This window comes from Monodon monoceros, unplaced genomic scaffold (assembly GCF_005190385.1).
Source record: "Monodon monoceros isolate NGI ecotype Baffin Bay Population unplaced genomic scaffold, NGI_Narwhal_1 Super_Scaffold_2, whole genome shotgun sequence".
Taxonomy (NCBI): Eukaryota; Metazoa; Chordata; class Mammalia; order Artiodactyla; family Monodontidae; genus Monodon; species Monodon monoceros.
Genome location: NW_021703776.1, coordinates 19,975,095 through 19,987,109, shown reverse-complemented (window position 1 = coordinate 19,987,109; position 12,015 = coordinate 19,975,095). Strand labels below are relative to the sequence as shown.

The 12,015-nt window shown below is 37.6% G+C and overlaps 1 protein-coding gene across 1 annotated transcript in view; it reads right to left on the bottom strand.

Moving 5' to 3' along the window:
* CCDC146 (coiled-coil domain containing 146) overlaps nucleotides 1-12,015 on the bottom strand; it is a 138,507-nt gene that overhangs the window by 11,730 nt on the left and 114,762 nt on the right. Inside the window, exons 10-14 of the mRNA XM_029232929.1 lie at nucleotides 5,237-5,332; nucleotides 4,435-4,605; nucleotides 1,855-1,943; nucleotides 1,602-1,766; nucleotides 140-364 (exon numbers count right to left, since the gene is read on the bottom strand). Coding sequence (XP_029088762.1) covers nucleotides 140-364; nucleotides 1,602-1,766; nucleotides 1,855-1,943; nucleotides 4,435-4,605; nucleotides 5,237-5,332 — 746 coding nt within the window. The remainder of the gene's footprint in view (nucleotides 1-139; nucleotides 365-1,601; nucleotides 1,767-1,854; nucleotides 1,944-4,434; nucleotides 4,606-5,236; nucleotides 5,333-12,015) is intronic.

The window sequence follows — 12,015 nt, the reverse complement described above, 5'->3', positions numbered from 1 at the left end:
TCCCCGCCCTGCAAAGGCTGATGAAACCTGAGTGTCAAATGTCCCTCACTATCCCCTGTCAAGTCTAGAGAAAAATGTGCAACATTTCTAAATCGGATCTCTGGGTGCTGTGCTCTCCCATCAGGTTCCAGGTTTTTACCTTTCATTTCGACGCTGAACGGCTTTTTCGTATTTTTTGCGAAGCTGCACCATCTCCTTTTCAATCATTGTGATCATGTTGGCAAGTCTGTCAGTGTTATTTAACTGGGCTTCCTTCTTCTCTTTCATTTCCTGAAGTTTTGCTACCATTTTGCACACATCGTTTTGCATGCTTTCTCTGATGGTAATGTTGTTGGCATGCTTCAGCATAGACTTTTGTAGCTTTCTTTAAAAATAATGGGAAAATGGGTACGATTATAATTTCCTTTAGTTTGTTTAAAAACAATAAAGACTTCCGAAACACAAGCAATATCAAGGTAGCTCTTGATTTAGTGTGTCCCTTGAAATGACAATAGTAGTAACGATATTGATCACATGATACTCTTCAGGAACTTCTGTAATTTCCCAGGTCTCCGATTTGCCCTTATCTGGATTAGGACATCTTTCCTTTGTGCCCCAAGTGTCTGCTGCCCCGATTTATCAAAGCAAGAGACTTAAGTGATTCATTTACTGCTCTGTCATCCCCAGGAGACTCTGCTATCTTGAGGGCGGAGGCGGTTATATCTGACAGTGTCCACTGGACCTCAGGTAGTGCCTGACTCAATATAGCATCACAATAAATGCTGAGTGAATGCATGGCCTCTGTAAATGATATTTTACTTTCATGTAGGATGAGAAACTGATTAGGATGTTAGATTTGCTTTTTCATACCAAGCCCCTCACACCTCTACTCCCACCCAACCCCCCTCCACTACCCCACACACAAGAGCCCGTTTTGTAATATCTTTATAAAAGGAAACTGGGCAATAGTGGCCACCAGAAAAAGTTCAGGTTGTATAGACTCTGTGGATCAGGGACTAAATACAGGTGAAAGATTCTACCAGATCTTGGCACACGGTAAATAATAAAGTTTAAAAAAACAACCATTGGATTAATTCATTTAATAACAAAAAGTCCTATATAAAGGACTATTTCTATGGGTAAAAAAAGTGAGCCCAGAGAGCTAGCATAGCTTACCCAAGATCACACAGCTAATGAGTGGCAGGGCTGGGGTTTGGGTCTAGAAAGCCCCTTCTCTTAACCACCCCGCCATACTGCCTCACATAAGCTCATTAGATGCTTCACACCTACAATCATGGGATGCTGGTTTATGAACATTTGACTGTCTTCTAACATTAAATGCAAACTGTCAAATTTGTGCTTTCATTTGTAGATGAGTAAATGAAAATGAAGTGAGCATAGTTACAGAGTATAGTTTTCCATTCCCTTAAATATGGCTCCCAAACAGAAGCATAAGGAATCACATTCAGATGCTTGTCAGCTGTAAAGCGGGGTGTGTGAGCAAGGGCTTTTCTAGTTTTGTAAAAGACTTATTTTCTATTTCATCATCCCCCAGGGTATTTTATCACTTAATGACTCTGAAGAGAAACCTTTGAAAGGACAGTAGTTATTAGAACACTTACCTTTCTTGAGTAACTGCACTATTTCTTAAAATTTCCAGTTCATTTAATGACATTTTATGCCTTTCTTTTATTTCATTGACTTTCTGGTGAGCTTTGTGAAGTAAGTTAATAAATTTGTTTCTTTCATTTCGAATAGTGTCATACAGTTTAGCAAACTCTCTGAGTCTGTGAAAATACAAATGTTTTTGAAATTTGTGAAATAGGTTTTTTCTCCCCCCAGCCAGCTAGATAAGTCCTCATGTAATTCTTTTACCTCCGATGAATTTCTCGTTTTTTCTTCCTGTGTATCCGGAGTTCAAGATCCTTTGCTTTGATCTCCCTAACAATGTTGGTATATTTTTGCTGAAATATAGAAATTAATAGTGAGATTTTAAAAATAGTCTACCACCAACAGCATATGGATACTCCTAGCCTCAACCCATCTCATTACTGTCCATTAAGGACAATTCTATCTTCATCAGCTGGGTCGTGCAGATCACGGGGAAGAGGAAAGGGGGAGGGGGATGAAAATTGCCTGGCCAGCTGAACTGAATCACATTGGCTAGGACAGAAGGTTAATTAAAGGAGAGAGAGATCGAGAGAGGAGGAAAAGAGAGGAGACGGCCCAGGTTGGTTTGAGGAAAAGTTCGGGAAACTTTTGAAGAGCGGAGGAATGATTGTGGACAGCACAGCCGGGCTGGGTGAGTGAAGAATTTGTGGAAGATAGATGAGAGAAGGGGACTTGGAGTCAGTTTTGATAAATGTTACGAGTTGAAGGCTCTGTGATATTTTGTGAGACTGAAGCCATGCTTTTAAAGCGCTTTTCCATTTTTTTGTACGGTGGGTGTGTTTTCCTACACAATGAAGCGCCATGCTGAGACCAGCCCCATAGGGAGCTGAAAAACAGATTACACATGAGTATTTTAAAAGACGGCAGTTATATCTCCAAAGTGCTCAATATATACCAAATGTTAAATGCGCTAGTTACGTTCTTTAAATACAAAGATGCTGGGCCCTTTATCTAGGGTGAGAAATGTATTCAAAGAAGTACAGTATTTTGCTAGTAGAAACCAGAGGAAATAGTTTTGCTGCCCTTAAGGACCACGAGAGCAAAACCCATATGGTTATTCAAAAGAAACTAGGCATCAGAGCCAAGATTGACATGTAGCAATTTTATGTTGTTCTCAGTGAGAACGGGAGTCAGGAAGAAACTATTATTTAAGTAACTGCGTGTATGAAGAATTAAAGAGATAAAAAATGTAGTGTCATCCACTCCATCTTGGAGGTAGCAGTAACATTGACTTTTTTCTCCCCTTCACCTTTTATCTTAGGGATATGGATGAGACGTGAAAATAAATAAGATTGACTCTTGTCTTAAGAAAATTATAGTTTATTACAGCCGATCTTTAACAGACTAATTCCCAATGCTAAGAATACTTAAGGAAAACAATATTTTTCCTTTATTGATTTCCATATTTCAAGAGAAATTGATCTTCTTTGAGAGAAATTAGAGAATTGAATTAGCTCATTTAGTAATGAGATTTGGCTGACATAGATTAGTCACACATAGATAACACATGTATCAGTTTTTGAGGTTAATTAAAAAATGGTCTAGTTCATAAAACAGATCCATGTTCCTCGTAGTAAGTATCCCTCTGTCCTCTCCTCTCCTCCTTTTGCTCCTGTTCGTTCTCCCCTCAGGCAGCCTTTTTTCCCCCGTTCCTCCCTGGCCACTGCCTTTCCTTTCTTTACTGAAACGCAACTACCCTATGAACTCTTCTGGGCTTTGCCTCAGCTTCTGGGACCAGGGTCCAAACTGCTCAATAGGGATTAAGTGACCTTCACCACCTGACCTTTCCTGCTCTCTGGTCTCACTGTTTGACACCCTTTTCCCCATCTTCCCATGGCCCAGCCATGCTAAACTTCTTTTAGTTTCTCTCTGTCAAATGTTTTGGGTGGATGGGTGGGAAATAAACAGTTAAAGGGCAATTTGAATAGTTTGCTGTGGGTTGTGTGATGTAGATCTTCACCCCAGTTTTCTCTCATCTGTATTTAACCTCATGGCTCACGAATGCTTTGATGTGAGTTCTTTCTGGAAAACAAGAAGAAATGCTACCCTGTGTGAATGCTTGCTCAGAATTAGACAAAGCTGCAGTCAGAAAGAGCCAACATCTGGGTCACATGGTAAATTCAGGTATTCTATTTTAGTAACATGTCATATCGTATTCATTTTTAACAGGGGACTTCTGGACACAATCCTTATGTGGAATAAATGATTCTAATATTAGAGTTTTAGCTAGCATGATAGGAGGGTTGTTTTTGCTATTGGTTTCCTTGTTGGTTTTGTTTGGGGATGTTGCACTGGGTCAGCTCTGTGTCAGGAGCCCAGGAAAGTCATGGGGTGAAGCAGTTACTAAGGGTAATTGTCCTAGGATTGGTTTAAATGATGCTGGCTTGATGAACTTGGGAAGGAGCGTGGTCTAATGCTGTGGCTTCTGAGTTCTTCTGGGCAAATCACAATGGACTATGAGATGGTGGTGAATCACAGACACCTGCGTGCCTGTCAGCCGTGTTCCCTGAAGGCACCCACCTTATTCTTACTGAAATTGTCATCTGTTTAAATCCTCTGCTTGTTGTCATTGACCTAGTTCTTTTCGCCTCTAGATTGTTAGCTGTTGCCAGTTGAATCCTTGGAATATTTTTCAGTGCATGATTGGGTTTTGTTTAGGGAAGCTGTATAGTCACTGAACTTGAAGAAGACTTAAAATCATAGTTTTCTGATGAACATTGTATTAAAAGGAGGCTACCCTGGACTCCTGTGGTAATTAGTGGATGGTTACAAAAATGCAGTTACCTGAGCTTTCAGGAAATCCTTGGATTTTTGCTCTTTCTCGTCAATTTTCATTTGAGTCATACGGCCAAGGTTGAATACCAGCTCTCGCATGTTTTCTTGCTCCTTTAAAAGCTTGTTTTCTTCAGCAAGTTGCTGTTCTACTAACTTAGACTCACCTTCTGATAGGATTTTCTTTTGAAAAAACACAAATATTATAATGCATTTATTTGAAAGAATACACTAAGGCCAGTATCTCAGACTACTTTTTAAATTTTCTATGTAGAGTTTATTTTGTTAAAACACAAAAAGTAACTCTGCTGCCTTAGCACCAAGTATTTTCTTTATCTTATAAAAGAATGTGCGAACATGATAACATGTTTAACGCAGAACTTTTTCTTATTCAGACTGCATTTTCAAGTACTTTTTTGAAGAGAAATAAAAGCATGTTTTTTTTTGTTTATTTAGTTATTTATTTTTTAAAAGAATGTTTTAAAACACTTTGACAGTGGCTTGAATAAGCAAAATTTGAAATCAGACGTGACTGAAATAAAACACTTATTGTTCATTTTTAACCAGTAGGCTTTTTACTTTAAAATCTCATGAATATGTATAATTTTTGCTGGTTAAAACACATTCTTTTTTTTTTCCAAATTTTAATATGGGTTTGGCGTGGAGTTTGAGATAAAGAAACAGACCCACATTAAGTAGGATCATATTCTCTTTGATGACTCTCCTATTAATGAGGTTTCATGGAACACAGTTAAAAACACAAGTTTGCTTTAATCATTCTTAGATAGAAGCTTAAGTGAAAGTTGATATTAACCTGCTGGATCAAATTCCTCTTAGCCACTTCAACTTCCTTATGGAGCTCTCGCCTTCTCTCAATTAATGTAGAATCATCTTTAGGGATAGCTTCAATCTGGAAATCAGAGTTTAAAATAGGTATTTATACCTATTGAAAGAAATCTTCAGTGTCATGTAGTCAATCAACCCTGTCACGACCTTTTGCAAATGGTAGGGAAGTTATGATTCTTACTCTTAAAGGAATTGCCTATTATGCTGAATATTCTTTATAAAGTCACAGTAAACTAAAATATGAAGACTTGTCAAAAATCTATAATTCACCAGCTGCAAATATTCTATTTCTCATTCATTTGGAAATAAAAACTCTTACTAGTAACAGTTGCTAACATTTATAGAGTACGACTATGTGTTAGGCAAAGTTCTAAGTGCTTATATATATGGTCTTATTTAATCCTCACATAACCCCATGAGGTAGGTTATATTATCTCCAATTGTACAGATGAGAATGAGGAACAAAGACATTTAAGCACCTTGCCTCAGTGACGTATGTGCAAACCCAGGCAGTTAGATCCCATGGTCCTAACACTGTATTTTACTGCCTCTCTAACTCATGACTCAGCTCTTTGGAAACATGCATGTTCAAATGATATTTATTATACTTATAAAATCTGAATTCATTTATGAAACACTATAGATTTCAAATTAGGAACTATTAATAGGAACTATTAACAGAATATTTGGAACTGTTAATAACAGAATAGTTGGCTACTCTTATGTAGTAGTTTGAGTACCTGGAAAGTTCTTACACAAAAGAAAAACCTCTTAACTTTTTTGTTGATACTTGAAACTCCACCATTGTATTTCAGTTGTACTGGCTTGTGCTTTTGTCCTCTGTTGAAGTACTTTGAAGAGAGGGCAACATCTTAGTCTATCAGTCTTTGCTGTCTTATTAGGAATGAGCTTATCAGATTATTTATGATGGAGAAGAGAGCAGAGAGAAGAGGACACACAGCAACTGATGGGGAAGGAGTACCATCCAGGGTTACAGGAAGGGTTATCTTGGGGTGCTGAGTGCATACTTGACTCAGAGCAGACTTAGAGTTGGATCTTCACACCAAAAGCAATCTGATGTGGTTCATTTCCTACTGTGACAGCACACACTTCTAGGCACCAGGATTGAATATTGACTAAAATTTGTCCCAGGAAGGGAAGATCATACTCTTTAGTGATTTAAAGGTCACTAAACAGGATCCCTCTGAAGTTTACGCTACTCTTTTAAAGTAGCCGAAGTGTGTCTTTGGATGCCCCACAATCAGGAACCTGTGCATTGTCAGTAGCATCTTTTGTACCCACAGATGCCCAACGACATCCTGCTTTCCATGGCCTCTCCTAGCATGGAGAGCTAGCTGCTGAGAAGCATGCACTGGACTTAGGAAGATGAGACATGGTCTTGTGAAATCCATGTAACAATACATAGAACTTGTGATTTTGATGAGCAGATAATTGCTACAGCAGGTCAGAAAATGGAGAGCTCAACGTAGAATTGAATAATCAGGAAAGATGTCATGGAAAAGTTAAGAAGCCAGCGAGGAAGACTTTGATTTCTCCTTCTGGAAAGTAGAGTTAATTCTTCCTGGACAGATTGGAGTCCAGCAAGCATCTTGGTGTCTGTCTATTTCTCTGCCACTGGTGTCCAGGAGTGGGCTACTCCAAATGATTTGCTCCCAAGTGTAGGCAAATCTATACATGTATACTAATGGGGACTAGAGAAGCTTATGAGCTTTCTACAGAAGATATGGTGAGAGCACACTCATCAACTACTCTGTCAACTAAAGGCTCCTGACAAATTTTCCTGGATTCAGGTCTCAGACATTCAGGTTTTTTCCAGTGTTTCAAATTACAAACAATACTGCAGTGAATGATACTAATTTTTGAACTCTGGCTAACTGCTTCTCTGACACATTTCTCAACTCTCCACAAACCCACCCCTCTAGTTTCAGGAAGGAATTAAGTATGCTTGGTTTGTGGAAGAGGTAACAAGGTAAGCCATTGGTAGCAGAGAGCCTGCTGGCTGCCTAGCCAATATCTACGCTCCACATTGACCTTACTAACAGAACCCCAAGTTTGCTCAGAGCTGCAATGTATCAAAAAATCTTCAGACTACTTTGCACTTGGGGGTGACGAGATGAGCCAGGACAGGCCAATAAAATGTAAGTGGAAATCTCCTGCATAGGACTCCTGGGAAAGTGACTGTTTTCCTGTTAAAAAGACAGAGTCCTCCAAGTCATCTGCCATATGCATCTTGCTCTCTGCCCTTCCCCACTTCTGTGTGATTTTATGCCCAAAGGCAGAATGGCCATTTTGTGATCTTGGAGAAAAAAAATATACATGTTAAAGATGACAGAAGAAAAAGCTAAGAGGATCCTGGACTTTTCATTACGTGAAACTACCTGGTGTGTGCCTATCTCTGGATTTTTTATTATGTGAATAAAACAACCCTCTATTTACTTCAGCTACTGTAATTGAGTTTGTTACTTCTTGCAGCCAAATTGTAAACCTAATTGATATACCTTTTGAAAGGAAATCTTTCTAAGGTAATCTGGAAAATGGGCTGGAGTTAGACTGAAGCTTCCATTAATGGGAAGGGGAAAAAACTGATCAAGTATAAAAGTTCTAATTATGTTCTAATATTGAGGTAAAGCAATTTACCATTGTTTTTGAGCCCTAAACTGCATATATCAGGTTTTGTAAGCTTATTTATTTTAGTTTTTTGATTTTTATAGAGTAGCATTTCATATTTAAAAAAAAATTAATGTGTGTTCATTGTAACCAAAAATAAATAAATAAAACAGTAAGTAAAGTAAGAAATTAAACATCTTCTGCTCCCCACCTCTACTTCAGATGTTACCAGGAGGCAGCATTAATAGATTGGTGTCTGTTCTTCCTGACATTTTTAATATATGAATAAACATCAGTAACTTTCATAAAGTTAAGAAATTAGACATATTCTGTTGTAAACATCCCAGTTATTTTATATCAATGAACCTTTCTTTAAGGCTCTGATGTTTTTCTAAAATATTTGAAATTTTCATGAGGTTTGTGGCTCAGAATTCTGGGAGAGTCTCTACAGTCAAAGGCCTAAGAGAATCAAACAACTGTCCCTAGGGGGAAACAAAATTTGAAGAATAAGCTGAGCCCTTCATGCTTATCTTTTTTTATCTTTTTGTTTTCGGATTGCATGCAAGTTTGAAATGTTCATTCAGGCTGGGAGTGACTGGCCTGACCCACTGTTTTCAAGTACTGCCAGCCAGCGTAGGACTATGGCTGGGCTAATTATAAGTCATAAGTTCAAAGAGGAAGTTAGTCTGTCCCTGAAACTGAACTAGGACAAAAACATAGACTTTTCTTGAATGCACTGAAGGAAAAAAATTTTAATATATTTTCATTTCTGTTAGTTCTACATTATATGAGTGTTATTTTATGAGCTTAATAGCTAGAAGTATCCTAATATAAATAGCATTTCTTTATTAAAATATGAACAACTTGCGAGCATTCTACCACAGTTTCCTCTTTGGTGAAGAGCCATTCCTGATGTATTTGTGTCCAGTCAGATCAGTCTATAGTGGCAAACCTCATCATCAGAAACAGCATCCAGTTAGCTTTACAGTATCCCACTCTTAAATATAAGCAGATAGATAAGGATTACCAGATACTTGAGAAAAGTTTCTAGTAAGAAAGAGAAAAGAACAAACAAGGACACCAAAACAAACAAAAAACCAGGAAGATGTAATCTGAAGAAAGTTGTAATTTGCAGAAAGAAGAAAAAAATAAAAAACTATCATTAACATTCTCAGTGAGAGAAGATATGAAGTAAGAATAAGGATACTATAAGAAATAAACAGGAGAAAAAGAGATCATGGAAATTTAAAATATGATAGCAGAATATAAGATTAAATAGAATGACTGGAAGAAAACGTTGAGGAAATCTCCCTTGTAACAAGTCCAAAAAACAAAAGAATGAAAAATAAGAGAAAAAAAATGACAAGAATGTTAAAAGACTCTTTTAGAAGGTCCAACATCTGGGTAATAGGGGTCCCAGAAAGAGAACAATAAAATAAAAGTGGACAAAATTGGAGAAATTATTTAAGACAAAGTCTCAGAATTGAAAGACATGAGTTTCCATATACAGAGAGCCCACTAAGTGTCCAGCACGATGGCTAAAAGTAGAAGCCCCACAAGTGGGAACTTCATTGTGAAATTTAAAAATTTTAGAGGCAAGTAAAAAATCCTACAAGTTTCCAGCATGGAAAAACAAAACAAAACAACTGGTTTCAAACAAAGGATCAAGTATCAGAATTGACACCAAGTTTCTTAGTAGTGACTTTAGACGATAAAAGACAATTGATCAATGCCTTCATTATGAGGAAAAATAATTTCCACTTAAAATGTCATATCCACTTAAAGTATTAATTATCTATGAACTAGAGTGAGGATAAAATATGTTCTGACATGCACTTTCTGACACACAGGTCTTAACAAACTACTTTCCATTCACCTTTCTTAGGAAGCTACTGGAAGACATGCTCCTCCCACAAAAAGAGAATAAGCCAAAAGAGAAATAGAAGAGACACATGAAATAGGGGATCCAACATAGGAGAGAGGTAAAAGGAGTTACCAAGGTGATGGAGTAAGGCTCCTAAGCTGGGGAGTGTACGTGTAGAGAAGTGAGACCAGTTTGTTACAGATCAGAAGGCTGAGAAGGGAAAAGCAGCTTCTGAGATCTGGGAGTTGGCACTCGCAGCTGGGCCTTGGTGTTCTCCTACTGAACACAAACAATTTCACAGAAAATCACCATCAGACAAGATGATTCTATGATCATAGAAAAAAACAAGACCACTCTGTATTTGTCTTTGGTCACAGACAAAAACATGATCATTTTCCAAGCCACAAAATATCACGTATTCCCATCTCACAGTCTTCCTTACCAACTACAGCTTTAGCTTTAATCTAGTCTTTTCTCTTTCTATCTTAAGATTTATTAAGATACTCATCATAGAATTAACCTTACTTTCTGACAATATTCAAATCTAGGGCAGAGTCCCATTTTCTTAAACCATCCCCCAAAACATATAACACAAGCCCAAATCCTGTAAGGCCTTTCTAATACCCTGTACTGAGATACTCTACTGTTCCCCCTGGTGAGTGTTTTCCCTTGCTGCAATGAGTAATAAACTCAACTCATTCAACCACGGATATGTTCCTACTGGACTTTGGCTGGAGGTAACTGAAAAGTCTCAAGTGATTTCTTCAAGAAGGTTAAATGAATAGACTACCAAATATGTTTTAACATGCTGAGAGAAAATTTATACAATTAGAGGACAGTTTGGTGTCAAACTAATTATAAGTATACAGAAAACTACAAATAAAAAAACCAGAATGTTTATAAATTTGGGGGAACACAAAATTTTGTAAGTAATTATCTAATATGACTCAGGTGTGAATAACCTTTATTCATAATAATGTAAATATGAAATTTCAAAATTGTTAAAATTATGTCATGAGGCTATTTATTGTGTGGAGGGACAAGAAATGTGTGTGTTGAACAGGGGTATAAAAAAAGCTTAATCCTCACCTTTTATAGTGAGAAGTAAAAATAATCAGGTCTAAAACTGAAAAATCAAGGAGTAGCATTATTAGTATATTACTTAGACTATGAAGATATATCACAAGAATCAGCTAAAGGAAGACGACTTGATTAAGACTAGGAAATATATGGTGTATGTGCTGTCATCTACCTTTCTATACCTGAGGCAGACATCACTAATCAACTGCAGAGCTGATAAGACAGTGCTGAGTCTCAGAATCCTTTGCAACATGGTCACTACAAGGAGCTACCACCAGCTGAATAGAACTGGCACTTGCCTTCCTTGGACCGTATGATCTTTATGATTCCTCTCAGTTCTTTCATTCTATGATTATGTAAAATAAAGAACATTGAATGTCTTGGTCAGGTGACACATGAAAGTATCATTTAAAAATATTAATTTAGTAGCAAAATGGAGGATAGATTGGACATGAAAGGAACAGAACCTAGGGAGAACAGCTGATGGGTAGTGGAAGTCATTCAGATGATGAAGAGAGGATACTAAGAGGCATTTCTGAGCGTTGTCAATAGGGCCTGAAGGTGCCATCTTCTCCATTGGAATGAAATAGCCATATTCAAAGTCTTATCCTGATTATAAAATTTTCTTGAGCCTTTGGAAAAGTTTATATGTATACAGGAAGGAAAGCAACATTTTTTTCTTGGTATCATATTCTTAGTACCACATACCTTCATGTGTGTAATCACTTTTATTCCCTGCAATAATCCCAGTTGAAAGGTTAGAAATGCCTAACATCAGAAGCTGTTCCATGGATCTAGGATTTAAATCTGACTCTGTTTGACTTGAAGCTGATGCTCTCCTCCGTATAGTTCTGTTGTCACAATTGTCTTTAACACTGGAAGGGAGTCATTAAGAGAGAGATTCTAAATCAGAGGAGAGAAAAATGAAACTTCTAGAAAACTACAAATAAAGGAAAAGTGCTGTTGGGGAAGGCAGTCTCCTGCATGCAGTCTTTCCACCCCCACTTGGCCACATAAGAGTGGGCTTTGGGCCTAGAACACTTCTTTACAAAGCGATAGAGAGTCCACACAGCCTGTGCTGGGTTTATCACCTTGTGTGGGAGTATCTTTCCCTGTTTCAGGCACATTGAGAACTCCTTTGTTCTGCTTAAGCCTCTATGTCAATGGCCCTCAGG